This window comes from Meriones unguiculatus, chromosome 14 (genome assembly GCF_030254825.1).
Source record: "Meriones unguiculatus strain TT.TT164.6M chromosome 14, Bangor_MerUng_6.1, whole genome shotgun sequence".
NCBI lineage: Eukaryota > Metazoa > Chordata > Mammalia > Rodentia > Muridae > Meriones > Meriones unguiculatus.
In genome coordinates, this window is record NC_083361.1 from 27,801,637 (window position 1) to 27,817,974 (window position 16,338).

The 16,338-nt window shown below is 51.2% G+C and overlaps 1 protein-coding gene across 1 annotated transcript in view; it reads left to right on the forward strand.

Moving 5' to 3' along the window:
• Nucleotides 1–13,100, forward strand: part of Dkk3 (dickkopf WNT signaling pathway inhibitor 3) — a 41,310-nt gene extending 28,210 nt beyond the window's left edge. The window contains exons 5-8 of the mRNA XM_021627961.2: nt 7,545–7,637; nt 8,763–8,907; nt 9,754–9,910; nt 10,703–13,100. Of these exons, the coding sequence (XP_021483636.1) occupies nt 7,545–7,637; nt 8,763–8,907; nt 9,754–9,910; nt 10,703–10,916 (609 nt within the window). The 3' untranslated portion in view covers nt 10,917–13,100. The remainder of the gene's footprint in view (nt 1–7,544; nt 7,638–8,762; nt 8,908–9,753; nt 9,911–10,702) is intronic.
• The last annotated feature ends 3,238 nt before the right edge of the window (nt 13,101–16,338 follow it).

A 16,338-nucleotide genomic window follows, 5' to 3' on the forward strand; every position in this document is an offset into this window, starting at 1 on the left:
GATTAGGTCTTTGTTCTTGTTGTTGGTGGGTGTTGCTGCCTACTTGCTGGGTTCCAAAGCCTGAATGGTACCTCCGTCATGACGTCAGTTGTGCTAAGGTCTGGGGGCCTTTTACAGTGATGCAGTTCTGCAATGCCAGCACTCAGGGAGGTAGAGGCAGGAACATCAGAAGTTCAAGTTTATTCTTGGCTAGCTAGTAAGTCTGGGATACGTGAGGTCTCAGAACACTCCGTCTGCTATATGTATGGAAACCTCCTTTTATGTCTGAATCCGAGAACCATAATCAGAGCCCCTCTCCCAAATGCCATTCTTGGGAGGACCTGGCCATCAAAGAGCCCCTTTGGGAGGGTCAGGTGAGCAGAAGTTTCCCTTTCCTGTTTCTCTCTGGTATTCCACACCTTCTCTAGGGACCCAGGTCTGGATTTAGTTACTGGGAACCTGGCAAGAACCTGACTGTTGGCCATTTCTAGACCTACCTGATCACATGGCTCTGAGATTTGCTGGGCCTACAGTCTAGGGTTTGTAGCACTGACTCTCAGACAGGGGCTGAGCAGAGGCAATGGCATGGGAGAGAGCCTGAGAAGGCCTGACCCAGGTCACCTCTGCTGGACTAAGGGAGCATGAGTGGGCCTTGCTGTGGGTGGGGAAGCATGGCAGAAGTGGGGTGAAGACACAAGAGGCTGGGGAGGTAAGGGGTTCTTTTTGGCATCATTTGCCCTTTTGTCAGGGTATCAGTTGGCTGTCCCTGTGAAATCAATTGTAAAGGAGGAAGTGTATTTTGGCTCACGGTTTCAGTGTCTAGTGAGCTTTTTTAGGGACTGTGAAGGAGCAGAACTGCATGGCGAGAAACACATACATGATAGCATAGGACTACTCACATCATGGCCAGGGGAAAGCAGGAAGAGAAAGAGAGAAGGGAAAAGTGAGGGAAGGAGAAGTGGAAGGAGGGAGAGAAGAAAGAGAGGGAGGAAAGGTAAAACATAGGGAGAGAAGGAAAGCAATCTGTTGACTAAATGGAGGGCGAGAAAGAGGCTTTGGTTAAAGCAAATCTTGGCATAGTTCTCCAGAGGAAGTGCTGACTGGAGGACTCAGGCTCAAGGAATGTTCTGGGAAGCCAGACACTGGGACCAGGTCCTGATGCATGCTAGCTGTTGTATACAGGACGTGCTTCCTTACCTAAGGACCTGTGGCTGACGCAAAGGAGGCTGTGAGAGGAGTCCAGGTGCAGGATGTGGGTTAGGGTCAGGGTGCACCCCTTACTTCAGGGTGATAAGCCAAGTCCAGGGTGGTGGGTGTGTCTCACCAGGGTGGGCATAGATCATTACCCTCCTCTTCCCTGGGTTGCAGAATGTGGGGGAGGGCGAATTGGCAGGAACAGGCCACCCACCCAGACTTTTGCTGATGCTAGCATTGAAGGAGAATAAGGGCTGGCATTGACCCCCAGCTCCTGCCCAGAATTTTCCACAGGGCTGTCTCTACAGCAGGGGCCAGGCTGGAGCCCTGAGTGAAGTTGCCCCAAAGCCCTGAGCTGGCAAACAGCTTGCAGCCCCATCGCTGGGAAAGGCTGCAGGCCTCATTTTGTTGGAGACAGATGTGCAGGTTTCCGTTACAGGCTCCTGCAACTGGCTTTATTCTGTGCTCTCAGAATAAAGGACTCTCAGCAGTGGGTGAAGACTGAACTGGAGGCCTCTGCATACACACACACACACACACACACACACACACACACACACACACACACACGTGCGCATACTCGCACGAACACTCACACTTCAGAATTTGCCAATGTGGAAATCAACTGAAGAAAGAGGCCACCCACCATTCTCCTGGGTACCTTGAACCATGACCAGCCTGAAAGAGCCTGCCCTCTTACAGCCAGCAGGGAGGGTGCCCCTTCCTCGAGAGCTCTAGAACACTCACTGCCTCACACTGTCACCTCCTGCCCCCTGATTGTCCTTGGCCCTCATGTCCAAAGCCCCAGCCTAGGGTCAAGTTAGAGCCCTGCCACTCCCTGGTGACCCTTGACAAAGGACTGATGATCTCATTGCCTCAGTTTCCTTGTGTGTAAAGCAGGGCTTCTGTGTTCAGTGTGGGAGAGAAGGTGGTGTGTGGGAGGCGAGTGATGGGTGGCGAGTGACGGGTGGTGATAGGAGGTGAGAGGCGGGGGTAGGCCTGCAGCACTGCTTGGTTGGTTTATACTTTCTGCTGTCCATGGCGTGCCTTAGTCTCCGGTGAGCTGAGCAGTCTTGGGTCCTGTCTGCTCTGTGTCCCTGTCTGCTCACAGAGGGCTCTGAGAAGTTGAGTTTTGATACTAGGCAGAAACCTGGCCCCATGTTACTGGTCATTCCATAAAAAAAAAAAGTTCCCACTTACGAGAACGAGGCCCACCAGCCCAAACCGACGTGACTCAGGTTGCTGGAGTCCTCCTGAGGTGTCAGTGGTGCTCCTGCCCTGAGGTGTGGGTCCTGGAGGGCAGAGGTGGGGGGCCGTGGGTCACAAGGGTGTTTATTTAGACACAGAGGTGGCCAGTGGATGCTAAAGGGAGCGAAAGACAGTCTGAGAGAATGTGCCTTTAGGCATGCAATATTCCCACACCCCGCCACCCGGAAGTTCTAATTCGTCAACCTTGTAGCATCTTTAACAGAGGGGAGGCCCTTCCTAGGGAGTCCAGTTCAAGGCCTCATTTGAATTAACTTGGCCTGCAATGACCTTATCGCCAGAGCAGGACACGTTTTAAAGTATTCAGCAGCTAGGGTGTCAACATAGGAATTTTGGGTGGGGGAGCAGATGGGAAATGAGGCATTGACTATTTATTGGTTATGGTTGCAGGGAGAGAGTGCACTGATCATGGCATGAGCACGGAGGTCAGAGGACAGCTTTTGGAGTGTTCTCTGCTCCCACCTTTGCACAGATCCTCAGGATAGAACCAGAGGTCATCATCAGGCTTGTGTGGCAAGTGCCTCTATGGGCCGAACCATCTTGCTGACCCACATGGGACATCTAGAGACTATTGAAAACAGCAGGCAGAGTGATCCCCTGAGGGTCTGAGGGACCTGTGTTTAAATCTCCACTTTGCCTCCCACCAGGACCTGAGGCTCAGTTTTCTTTTTTGTAAAGGAAGCCCAAGCTGAGGGAGCCTGCCAATGGCTCCATATGGATGCCTTAGAGGCTCTGTAGGGACCCATTGCTGTCCTCCAACTCCCAGGCTTTGACCACTGTTTCCCAGAATCTCCTTGTTGATAAACTGTGTGCTTAACAGTGATGCCAAGTGACCCCGTGTTGTTTCTCACCCTTTCAGGGTCGTATCAAGGCACTGGACCAGTTTCTAGGCAGTCCTGGCCCAGGCTACACTGATTTCAGTTCCACTTTCAGGCTTCCTGCCTGGCTTTCTAAATATAGCTCCAGACAGCAGGGGAAAAAAAACTCCGTGGAATGGCTGTAGCTCACAACCAGCTTTTGGGCTTTCTGTCAGGCTGAGGGAGGAGCAGGACAGACAGACAGGGCTTGGCTACAGCCGCACAGAAGCCTGGAAGGCCTATGCCACCTTTGCCATCCCAGGTGCCCGGAGCCTTTAGCCTTGGTTTTGTTCTCAGCCCTGGTGCAGGCGGGTGTTGATCGGCTGCAGCTCAGGTAGAGGAGACGGGCTGGGACTGAGGAGGGCCTAGCTGAGATGTACACAGAGGTAAGGAGACGCCTGTGCCCAGGGTGACCCTGGGCAGATCCTTCGAGCCCTTAAAACTGAGATGGAGATGTTGACATCAAACAAACAAACAAACAGCAACAAAACCAGCCAACACCTCAGAGGGAGTAGAAGCTTTTTGGCAGCCAGATATGAGGGACCATGGCCCCAGGAACACGAGTTCAGGTTATCTCATGTTCTAATGTGGTGATGGTTTCATGAACATCATTTTATCTTTTTTTGTAGTAGCAGGGAAAAAAAGACAGTCATAAATCAAGGCTCCTTAAAATACATTGGGAGGTATAACACATAGGTGAGTTACAGCAAAGTGGGGAAAAAATCTGCTGTAGGCCTCAGTTGTTACCTGATGAAAACAGCCTGTGGGTTATTGGAGGCTAAAGGTCAGTCCATACATTACAGAGAGATTTCGCTAACAGTCACAGGGATGGGTCAAATAATAGAAGTGGGAATGGACCGAAAGGTATAGGACTAAAAATAGCCTGGGACAATTTGGCTCTGCATTTGCAATGTTCTGACTCCCCGCAGTCACTTAAGGTCTGGTCAGAGAATCTATCCTGCAGAACCCTCTTCACTGGTGTGGCTGTTTTGTTTTTGAACGGTTTTGTTCTGAGAACTTCAGCTCACCAGGATCTTAACTGTGTTGAGGGGATTACAGGGAGCCCGTGCTGTTGGGTGGGCACTCAGCTTGCTGTGGTAGAGCCGTGTGTGGTGCTGAGATGGCTGGCCCCGGAGACTGCTGCTGGGCAACTTGGTATCACATGCCTCCTGCTGGGCAGCTTGATGAGGCCAGTGCCCTCCCTGGCTCTGACCTTGGTCTTCAGCCCTGGCTCTGTTTTGAACAGCACTTCACCTTCAGTTCTGAAATCTAAGCAGTAGGAGGCCAGTGAGGTCCTCAGCCCTCAGAAATCAAAGCACCCAGAGTTCATGGCCTAGACAGGAAGCGGCACAGGCTCCCAGCATCCTGCCCTTTTACCTCAGATCACAGCCGCTCTGGCGGCCTAGGCACAGCTGGGTTCCTAGGACGTTGTAGGGTGGGCTCTAATGTAGATATAATCACACAGGAAAGAAGCTGAAGAGGAATGAAAAGCTGGATTTCTGGGCTGTGTCAACCCTCCCTTGTCAGTTCTACTTAGGTTAGAGGCCCTGGCCTCCTCATGTGGGACCTCCGGATTGGATTCTTTTCTTTTGTTCTTTCTCATGGTTGAATTATTCCTTCCTTCCGTTCTTCCTTCCTTCCTTCCTTCCTTCCTTCCTTCCTTCCTTCCTTCCTTCCTTCCTTCCTTCCTTTTCTTCTTTCTTTTATTTTTCTTTTTTTCTTTTTTCTTTTGTTGTTGTTTTTCGGGACAGGGTTTTCCTGTGTAGCCTTGGCTGTCCTCTGTAGACCAGACTGGCCTCAAACTCCACAGAGATCCACCTGCCTCTGTCTCCCTGAGTGCTGGGATTACAAACATGTACCATCATAGCCCGACTTGAATTAAAAATGTCTTAAAGGCAAAGGACCCCCTCACAGTCATGTCTGCCCCTGAGCCTGCTGGTTCTCCCTCCTTCCCAAGTGTCACTCCTCCCATTATGTTCTCTTGATCTTGGGTTTTGGAAGAATACCAGGAGCATCCTGTTGTGCCTCCCAAGCTGCCTGTGTGTGAGAGGGTTGGTGGCGTGCCAGGAAGGACACCTTGTGATTTAGAGCCAGCCTCAGTACCCCAGGAGCCACATCCACCACAGCCAACCCGTTTTAAATAGCATCTGTACCAAACCCTTTGTCATTTTCCCCTAGACAGTACAACATAACCGTGATTTCCGCAGTATTCATATCGCATTGTATTAAATCCAGAGATGATACAGTATGTAGTAGGATATGTGTGAGTTAGATGCAAATCCTATGTCCTTTTATATAAGGGACTTGAACATTTGTAGGGTGTGAGCACATGTGTGGGTGGGTGGTGGTGCTGAGGGGTGGTCAGGGGAAAGGTTGGATGCAATCCCCCAGGGATACAGGGTCATCTCGCATCCTCATGTATCTCTCTTGCCACTATGGGGTCCTGGATCCAGCAGCTACAGGCTCAGCTCCTAACATGAGATAGTCCGCCTTTTTCCTGGTATAAGGCAAAATGTGGCCCTCCCGCCATTTCTGCGCTGCTGTGCTGAGCGAGTGAGGAGAGCACGCCATGCTGGGTGAGACCTAGGCTGCACCGTCGGCTCCTACAGCGCTCGGCCCACTGGTGGGAGAGGGGCGGGCACCTGCAGCTTCCGAGCCAGCTGAACAGGACTCCTGGCCATGCGCAGGAGAGTGAGATGAGGTTGTTTTGGGGGTGTAGGGTGGTGGGGTCTCCTTTGGCATTTTGTTGAGAAATTGCAGTTGATGATTTCCTGGTCTGGGCCACTGTTGAGCCACAGCTTAGCTCGGTGTGTGACAGGTCTCTCTGTCAGCCTTCAGAAAGGGCTGGGAGATGATGTAGGTGACTGGCTAGGGAGCCCTGCTTGGTGTGCAGAGCACAGTCCGAGCTCCCCCTGGTGGGCACTGCGGCTGCTCTGAACCAAACACCCATCTCCCGAGACCTGAGGGGTTGGCCAGGGGACACTCAGTATGACTTGGGTAAGGACACCAGCTACTTCTCAGTCATAGCACTCAATAATAGTAAGAGACCCAGGGCCTGTTTGCTGAGACCCAGCTTGGGCATGCTCAGGGCCAGACACACTCTGTACCTACTGGCACAGTTGCCTCAGCTCACAGGGTGGCACTGAGGACCGTCTCTAGGCACTGAGGTCTCTGCCTGACACAGCATGCTTTTGTATGTATGTAGGGCTCCTCACTGGGTCTTAGGATGGGAGACACCCACAGATGAGGCAAGGCAGGCCCTGTTCTTCACAGAGACCCTTCTAGAATGTTTGCCAGGACACCAGGTCTCCAAGAGCCTGCCTCATCTCTACTTATTGTATTTGGGGATTTGGGGCCTGGAGCCCATCCACTCAAGGGCTGTGGTGGAAAATAACCCCTCAACCCTGCTTTGGCCATATCTTGCAGGATGCCATAATCTTTCTGTGCCATGATTTCCAGTTGGCAACATAAAAGTGCCCCCCCGGCCCCCGTGCTGCCAGCTGCCTCTTGCTGAGAGTTTCTATCCTAGAGAAGCGGATAATGAATGGTGTCATTGCCTGTCTTTTGTCTTCTCCTGCCCCCATTTCCTAGGGTTGAGCTTGACCATGGGTCTGACTCACTGACAGACAGATGGTCTCAGCTGAGTGGAGCTGACAGCCATGAGAAGTCCCCTGGGCTGGGAGGGCAGGATTCCAGTCACCCCATTTTCACTTTCCAGCTCACCTTGCCTCTTGGCTGCTCTTTAGAACCTCGGAGCTGTTGGAGGGCCCTCTTCAGGCAGGCCTGTAGCTTCCAGGGCCAGTGCCAAAGGAGGAGGTCTCCAGTATCTGCTTAGGCAGCAGGGGCTGTTGGGCCTGGCCTCCAGCCCTTCCTGTGCAGTCACACAGGGCCTGGAACTCATTAACACCTTTTATTAAAACCATCTGCTCTATGTATGAGCAACTTTGAGTCCCCATCTTCCCTGCCCTGGGTGGGGAGGGGGTGGGAGGACACTAAACACAGACGGTGATTGTGTGGTGGCTGTACGAGGCTCAAGGCTCCTGGGAGTCTTGAGAAGATAGACCCCCATGGGAACTGCAGCTGAGGGGTAGGTCAAAGGCACCAGCGGGGTCAGGCTCTGGGGTGGCTGGAGCCAGCAGACACTTCTGCCTGGTGCTTCACTCAGGACTGGGATGGACCTAGATTCTGCAGATCTACCTACTTCTGAGTTTTACAGACCAAGCTGTTCCCTCCCCTTCACTCTCCCAGGAATGTATCATTGATGAAGACTGCGGGCCCACCAGGTACTGCCAGTTCTCGAGCTTCAAGTACACCTGCCAGCCATGCCGGGACCAGCAGACGGTAAAGATCCCAGTGGTCTCCATTGTTGTGCCAGGGGGACAGGATTAGAAGTCCCAGGGGTTTTCAGCTAGGCTGCTTGCAAGAGCCTTTCAGTGATGGGGAGGAGTCCCAGAGGGCCTTATTCCTGGAATAATCAGGATAGCATTCCGGCAGAGCTGCAGCCACCCCACTCCACCCCACCCCACCCCATTCCACCCCACCCCACATTGTGTGGCTCACAGGTAGCAAAGGGGAGGGAGGAGAGAATGGGAGGCCTGCGCTGGTCCCTTCCTCTGGAACAAGAACAGCATCAGACAGCAGTGCGCACACACGCAGTCCCAGGCAAGGGAGAGGGCCACCTTTTTCCTCCTGGGCTGCTTCTCAGATCCCTTGAGCTTCCAGTTGGATTAATAAGTGTGTGGAAGGAGGAGGCTGGAGTGCTCCCCCAGTGTGGAGCCTAAGCAAAGGAAACCCTCCAGCCCACCCACCCAGCAGGGCCTTTTGGACAAAGCTCATGAACTCTTGGCAGTTTCCTTATTTTGACAGGAAAACAAACAAACAAACAAACAAAAAACCACAATAAGTTCAGGAAATAAAGGATCCCTGTGACTTTGCTCAGTCCATCATAAAGCAGGCCACTGCCACACCATAGAGCATAGTCCCAGGGACCCTGGGGGGCTCTGAGTTCCTGCTCCCAGCATGGTGTCCTCAGCCTGGGCCTTCCTGGCTCTGCCTTGACTGAGCAGCTTTTTAAAATCCCCCTGCCTCCACCGGTGGCCTGAGCTGCCTTCCCTTCTGACTGGGGCAAGTTAAAAGGATGAAAGATGAAAGTTGTGGGATGGAGGCGCCAAAGATATATAGGTGTTTGTTGTGAAGTCTTGATCTGGGTGGAAAAGACTTAGAATCCACCTCTCAGGTGCCGTCTTCCCAGAGTTTTGACTCTTCTTGTACCAAGAGCCACATTTCTCTGATAGTTCCTTTAGTTTCCGCTAATGCCCCACCCACCTTGGGCCTGTCTCTTCTTTCCACAGGGGAAGGGGTGAGCCGCCTTTGGTTGGTCTGAGCAGGCTAGAGCAGCATGCCAGGCTGTCCAGGCTTGTAGGCTAGTAAGAACCTGGGCCTTATGTTTTCCTCCCTTCTCTGCAGCAATGCACCAGAGACAGCGAGTGCTGTGGAGACCAGCTGTGTGTCTGGGGACACTGCACCAAAAAGGCCACCAAAGGTAGCAATGGGACCATCTGTGACAACCAGAGGGATTGCCAACCTGGCCTGTGCTGTGCCTTCCAAAGAGGTATGTTGGATCTCTGGTGGCTGTTGGGAAAATGTGTCCCAATCTCAAAGGCAACGGCCTTCTCAGCCCCAGAACACTACCCAAACCTTCTCACCTCCGCTGCTTTCACGGTGTGTCCCAGCCCCACAGCCTCCTACCAGAGCCGGGAGATAAGCACCTGCTTTGGTTTCGTTCCAGGTGTTGACCCTTTGAGTTAAGTTCTTTCAGGATGCATGCACCCTAGATGGGTGGGGGTTCCAGAAGCCTCTCCTCCATCCCTTCCAGGCGCCATTGGCCTGGGTTCTTTGTGTGGATTCTCTCTTCAGTTCCCAGCTTCTGTCCTCAGTGCCTCCCCCTGTGGGCTGGGACAGCCCTCTCCTTTGGCAGGAGTGTGTCTGAATGCTCTCAGCTGCCTCCCAGCTCCGCTTTCCCAGACCCACCTGCAGGGGCCTACCACCTCAGTGATTTGCTTGGAGGACAACAATCTAGAAGTTGCTCCTCTAGGACCCCCCCACCATAATCTCCCACCCGTAAGGCCTTATCCACCCAGTGCTCTGCCCTCTTTATCTCTACTCCTCGGCCTGGCTCTTCCCACTACGCTGACCCAGGCCTTTTATTGGCACTCTGCCCCTGCTGAAGGGGCCTTGGTTTCACACTTCATTTCTTCTGGTGGTTTGGCCTGGAAAACTAGCTCCCCTCTTCCAGCAGACCACGTAGCTGCTGCAGTCCTCAGGCCACCCTGAGTGTGTTCTGCCATTCTTATTCTTTCCACTCCTTCAATTCTAACCTCACCTGAGGCTGAGGGCGGAGGGCAAGGCCGAATCTGCTTTCCTGCCCACCCTCATGGTGACTCTTGGCCGGCTCCAGGCCTGTTGTTCCCTGTGTGCACACCTCTGCCCGTGGAGGGGGAGCTCTGCCATGACCCCACCAGCCAGATGCTGGACCTCATCACCTGGGAACTGGAACCTGAAGGTGCTTTGGACCGATGCCCCTGTGCCAGTGGCCTCCTCTGCCAGCCCCACAGGTGAGGTCCCTTCCTTATTGATTGTACTGGGGGCTGAGAGCAGTCAAAATGTCATCCAGGGGGGCTCAGGAGCAGGTTTGGCTAGGAGGTGTCCCCAGGTCACTAGGACGAAGGGGGTCCAGGCAGCATGAGATCTGTAGGTTGGGGTTCTGTTAGATGATTGAAGCTTCCAGTGGGTGCTCTAGGGGGAGGGTGTGGAAGGAATGAGTGCAGAGCATACCATCATGGTGGGAGAGGCTACAGACAGGCAGGAGGGGAAAGGCACCCGTAGGTTAGGGTCGGAGCCCTGAAGCTTCAGGGCTGACAGGACTGTTCTCTACATCTTTCTGTCCTGCCCACAAATTCTACTGAGCCTTCCATTCTACCAGAATCCAGGGTCACAGGGAAGATAGACAGACTTCCTTCCCCTCCCCCACAGAGGCCCGGGGTCGCCATGTGTACAGCAGATGTGGGGTTGCAGTGTGCCACCTGCTTAGAACCCAAATGGGGGAGAGCGTGAGGGAACCCCATGTGGCGGTGAGCTTCCAAATCCCCATCATCGGGGCTTGCTCCAAGGCAGACAAGCCAATACTTAGTCACACAGATAAGCAGGCCTGTGAGTGCCCTTTAAGGACATTCTGCCGGCTGACTCCTCAGTAAGATGTTGACAGGAAGCACCCTAATAGGAAGTAGTGGTTAGTGAGGCCCACAGGCCCACGGAGAACATGGCCCAAGGCTGACACGCTCCAAGCCTGGCTTCGCTCTCAAGGGTGATGGAAAGAACGCTGACCAAACTTCACCCCTCTTCCCCAGCCACAGTCTGGTGTACGTGTGCAAACCAGCCTTCGTTGGCAGCCATGACCCAAATGAGGAGAGCCTGGTGCCCAGGGAGGTCCCCGATGAGTATGAAGATGGTGGCTTCATCAGAGAGGTGCGCCAGGAGCTGGAAGACCTAGAGAGGAGCCTGGCCCAGAAGATGGCATTTGAGGAGCCCGCCCCCGTGGAACCACTGGGTGGAGAGATTTAGACCCAGCCCCAGCCACTGGTCTGGTAGATGTGCAATAGAAACGGCTAATTTATTTTCCCAGGAGTGTCCCCTAGGTGTGGCGTGGCCACAGCTCTTTCCTGGTAGCTTTTCCTCTGGCTTGACAAGGTGCAGTGCAGTAAATCTCTTCCAGCTGCCCCACTTCTCTGGCTTGGGGAAGACAGGCTTGGTGGGTGAGGGCAGCAACGAGCCGCCCAGCTCTGTTGCCAGACACGCGGTTCTTTCCTTCATGGACTGGATTTGTTTGAAGGGAGAGGATGGGAAGAGGTGATGTCTGTCCATGATGAGGTTGGGGGACACAGGGAGGAGGGTGCCTGCCTTGCAAAATGGACCTGGCAAAAATGTAGCCCTCGCCTTTGCCTTGTGACCTTCCCACGGGCTGAGGCAGTGGCTACACAGGAGCTATACTGGTCTTGTGGCCTCCCACACATTCGTCCCTCAGCCCTCCCAGTTCCTACCTCACTGTCACCCCAGCTTGGGAATGGTTCCTCTCTAAGCCCCATGCTCTCTTGCTCAAACCCACACCAGCCTCAAGGCCACCAACAGTGCTTCCAGAAGAAGGGGTGTGAAATCCTTTTATTTTTATTTTTTCACTTCTCTGAGGTATGCCTGGAGCTAAGGTCAGCAAGTCTGCATGCCCTCCAAGGTTAGCAGCAGTGTGGAGGCTGGTGATAGACACTGTCCCCACACCATCTGCTTTGGTAACTCTGAAAGTCAGTGTTTGGAGTGCAGTTTGTGTAAATTAATTTGCAAGAAAGATACTTGGGTGATTGTAGGGCCAGGATTGTAAATGAAATTTGCAAAGTTGCTTAGCAACAATGGAAGGCCTTTATCAATCACACAGAGAAATGAAAACCAAGCCAGGCTGTGTAAACTATGGCTGTGACATCCAGACAGAAGGCCGGGCTCAATGTCAGGCCTCAGATGACGGTCTCAGGTGCCAGGAATTGTTTTCATCCAGGGTCATTAAATTTTAAAGTTGCACACGATGTATATGCATGCTTTCTTTCGAGTTTTAAATTATGTATACACACATGTGTTATAGTCAAAGATCATGCATGAATCACTTCGGCTACTCTTTGGTAATTCTTGGGCTTTTTTTTTTTTTTTTTACTTTCAATAAACATAACCCCCTTCATGCAAAATAAAATAAAATAAAACAATCTGTAGTGTAAAGACAAAAAAAAATTTCCATAGAAGCAGATTTTCCAGGCATCTGCAGTTCACCTCTTTTAGAATCGGAAAATGTTGTAACTCTTATTCTTGTCTGGATGGGTATTAGTTCTGAGAGAGAAAATACTTTGCCGTCTCCTGAAAGAGCAAATGGAATATATGAGTCTTCTCTTGGAGGCTCTCTGTAATCAAATGCAGTTCTGGGCCCGTGTTAGCATTATTACTCAAACAAAATTTCTGAAGTAATTAACTTATACATTTAAAAAGAGGGCGTATGTGGGTTCACCATTTCAGGTTTCGGTCATGATCCCACTGCTTTGAAACTGCGGAGAGGTAGCACCACATGGGGAGGGCTTGGCAGGGTCAAGCTCCTTTCCTGGCTTAGAGGAGAGAGGGCATGGTGCAGTCCTGTCCAGGACACACACTTCCCCTCAGGATGTGGGCCCTCTACAAGGCCCCAGCCCTTAAAGGTGGAAAGCTCTGCCACATTGGTTTTAGCTGCTTTTCTGGGTGTTGTGGCCAAATACCTGACAAGAAGCAATCGGAGGGGTGAGGGCTTATTTTGGTCCTGGTTCAGGGGTCAGAGTCCATTGTGGCAGGGAAGGTATGGTGGGAGAGTTTGGGTCTGCTTCCGGCAGTATGGAGGACCAGGAAGCAGAGAAACAGCAAAGCAGGACTCAGCTTTCTCCATTTTCCCTTTTTCTTTATCCTGGACCCCAGCCCATGGCATGGGATGGTGCCTCCCATGATCAAGATGAGTTTTCCTTCCTTGGTTAGAACTCTCCAGAAACTCCTTGCCTCATAGACATGCAAAGAGGTGTGTCCCCTGAACGACTCAAAATCCATTTGGTTCTAAGATATGCAAGTGCTATGTACAAACTTCCACATAGCACTGTGCACTTCTTAAAAGCCTGTAAATCTAATCTGAAGATACCACAGTAAAGAGATGTAAACGTTTAGCAAAACAATAAATGTAATTGATGAGATCACCTATGTTCATGGTATGGGTCCATTTGTCATTAAAACCTGTCCTGGTTGGGATTTGCTGTATTTTTTTTTATCTGCTATGGCGAAATCCTCTGGTTTTTCTAATAAATGTTATGATTCTGAATAACTGAACAACATATTAAAAAATACACTCAGGTTGATATAGAAGATTATTGTAGCCTCCCAATAGTGCCACGGGGACCGAGCCTTTAACAAGTAGGTCTTTGGCCAGGGGACACTTTACCTGGCCTGTAACAGAGTTGTGACACATTAAGCTCTTTAAGGACTAGATTAATGAGGTCATTGTGTATTTAGGTTAGCAGGGCAGCGGACACTTATTTATGACGTCTCTGCATTCCATGAGATATTAACAGATGAAGAAGTGGCGCTTCAAAGAGATGGATTGAGGTAGAAATCAGATGAAATGGCATCCGGGGTACACTGATTATTTTACTATCAGACACAGAGGTGGTTCTGGATTCAGTGTGAAAACTTACCAGAGCCACTCTATCTCATGGATCGCCTGACAGCTATGTGCCAAGGAACCCCTCAGAGCCAGGGGTTGTGACGTGCCCCAGATGAGAGTCACAGCTCTGAAATCATCGCAGTAGAAGGCAGGACACAGCTAGACCAAGCAATGACTAACAGTTAATCCAGTATGGAGTGTTAGAGCCCAGCAAAGTATATAGCTTGGAGGGCCGGCATAGAAATGGGCTGAGAGATGGCAGGCTTACCAGGAAGCCAGAAGGGGGATGCAGAGGGGAAATGGACAGGATTTTCAATGGATAGGGTGACTGGAAGCCGAGGCGAGCTTGAGGAAATGTTTAGAGATGAGGCTGAAAATTGTTTTATCAAACAAAAATAGTAAACAAATAGCCTTGTTGGGTAGCCATCATGTATCAGGCCCTGTCTCGAGAGCCAGAGTGAGTTGTGAATGAGGGATAACTAGGGTCCTTTCCTGGGCCTAACCACCAAAATATAAGGACCCTGTGAGAGGCCTGCATGCCCAGCTGAGACCACACCCCACCATTGTTAACCGACCATGGGAAGAGCTGAAGAGAGTGTGGCTCTCAACTTTATGCCTGCTCTTTTCTTGGATCCAGTTTATGCCATGGAATAGGTGGCAGGAACTATAGGTCTGGCGCCTTAGCAGTAATCCCAGGTAAAACCCAAGCTGCCAAGGAGGGATTTTCCCCTTTGCCTGACAAGCAGAACGTGAAGAGCTCCCGCTTTCTGACCCCAGCCCCGTTCATGGTTTCTAGGACAGGTGCTCAGGATGTGATATTCGGCTTCACAGCCCCTGGGGAAGTGACTGCCAGGTTACCTTCCTCCGTGAGCCTGCAGAAAGCTTCTCAGGTGCTCACTTCTTAGGTGATGTTAGTCTTTAAGCTGGCAGGCATTCCTTGACCCATCTTTGCTTATTTCTGTGGCTATTACTATCTGACAAGAGCAACTTAGAGAGGAAGGGTTTAGAATTTGGAGGTGTGGAAATGACTGGTCACATGACTTTCCTATCAGGAAGCAGGGTGAACGGGAAGTGGAGCAAACCTAAAGGTCTGCCTCCAGTGACCCATTTCTGCCAGCAAGGCTCCACTTCCCTGATGTTCTACAACCTTCCAAGACAGGGCTGCAAGCCGAGGACCAACTGCTTAAAGACAAACAGGTGGTGGGTGTTTGAACGAGCAAGCAATGTCCTCTACAGTCTTAAGACATTTGAATACTTGGTCCCCAGTGGGTGATCATGTTTGGGGAGGTTTAGGCAATGCAGCCTTGTAGGAAGCGGGTCACTGGGAGGCAGCCTTTGAGATTGTACAGCTTTGTCTGTCACTCTCTGCCTCATGTTTTTGGTTCAAAAACATGAGCTGTCGGGGATGGTGGTGCACGCCTTTAATCCCAGCACTCAGGAGACAGAGGTAGGCGGATCTCTGTGAGTTTGAGGCCAGCCTGGACTACACAGCGAGTTTTAGGACAGCCAGGGCAGAGAAACCCTGTCTCAAAACAAACAAACAAACAAACAAAAAACAAAGTTGTGAGCTCCCAGCTTCCTGTTCCTGATGTCATGCCACTCTGCCAACATGGGCTGTGAAGCTGTAAGCCAAAATAAACTCCTCTTTAGTTGCCTTTGGTCCTGCTTTTTTATTACAGGAACGGAAAAGTAATAAATACAGGTGGTATTTTACATTCAAACTACCACAGCGGGTCCTTTCTTTAAAGGCAGTGATAATGGGATGCTCTGGGTTTGTGCACGGAAAAGTTCTTTCAAGGGCTTATGTGAATGTAACCCACATGGACAGGATAACCTTTACCCTGAAAAAGTCTCCTAACCATTATCACATCCTCGGCCTCTGTACGGCTGCACCAGGTTCCTGGGACTGTTTGGGCCCTGGGCATCTCTGGGAGAGTTACACTGTCTAGCCCAGAAAAATTTGAGGCCTAGAAGTTGAGAACAAAAGCAATTCTGGTCACAACTATCAATAGTATGTGTACGCAAGTGTTCATATGGATGTATGCATCGATGTGCACGCACACATATGGACGCAAAAGATGAGGTCAAGCTTGAATAGTTGTGCCATTGGCTGATAGGACCTACAGGCATCTACCATTAAGTCTCTAAGAGGGGACAATGACCTCGCTGCAGATGGCTGCTCATGAACATAGTTCTCTCTTTCCCACCTGCCACTAGCAGTGGTACCGGAAGAGCGGACAGGTAAGTGACCATATCTCTCCTCCCCATTCTGCTTCTGGGAGCACAATAGACTGCAGTTTGCTGAAGAAGCACACTATTTTGATCACATGACACAAATTTAAGATCAGTTTGTTGCAATAATGCAAAGCAATGCAAGTTACAGACTGCACTGAGAACAGGCTTCCCAGTGGGAAGGGCCACCCAACAGGCAGTCCATTTACTAGAAAAAACATTTCTTCTGTCTCCATAAACTGGCTCTAGGCTACCTGAGCAGTGTGGCCTTGAACACAGTATGCTTCAGCAGGAGGCTGGGAGTAGGCAAAAGTGTAATTTGGGGGTGGGGGTGCACCAGTGAATTCCCAGTTCCAACCAATCATGACCAACTTATCTGGGATGGTTAGTAGTGGCAGGGGCGGGAGGTTGGGTGGGGAGCAGCGACAACACAACTCTGAAGCCCCCTTTGCCTTCCTACCTTGACCATGGTGATTCCTGCAGTTCCTAAACGATCACACACATCATTGAATTTGAGTTTATCTAATGGTTTTTGGTAGCTCCCGA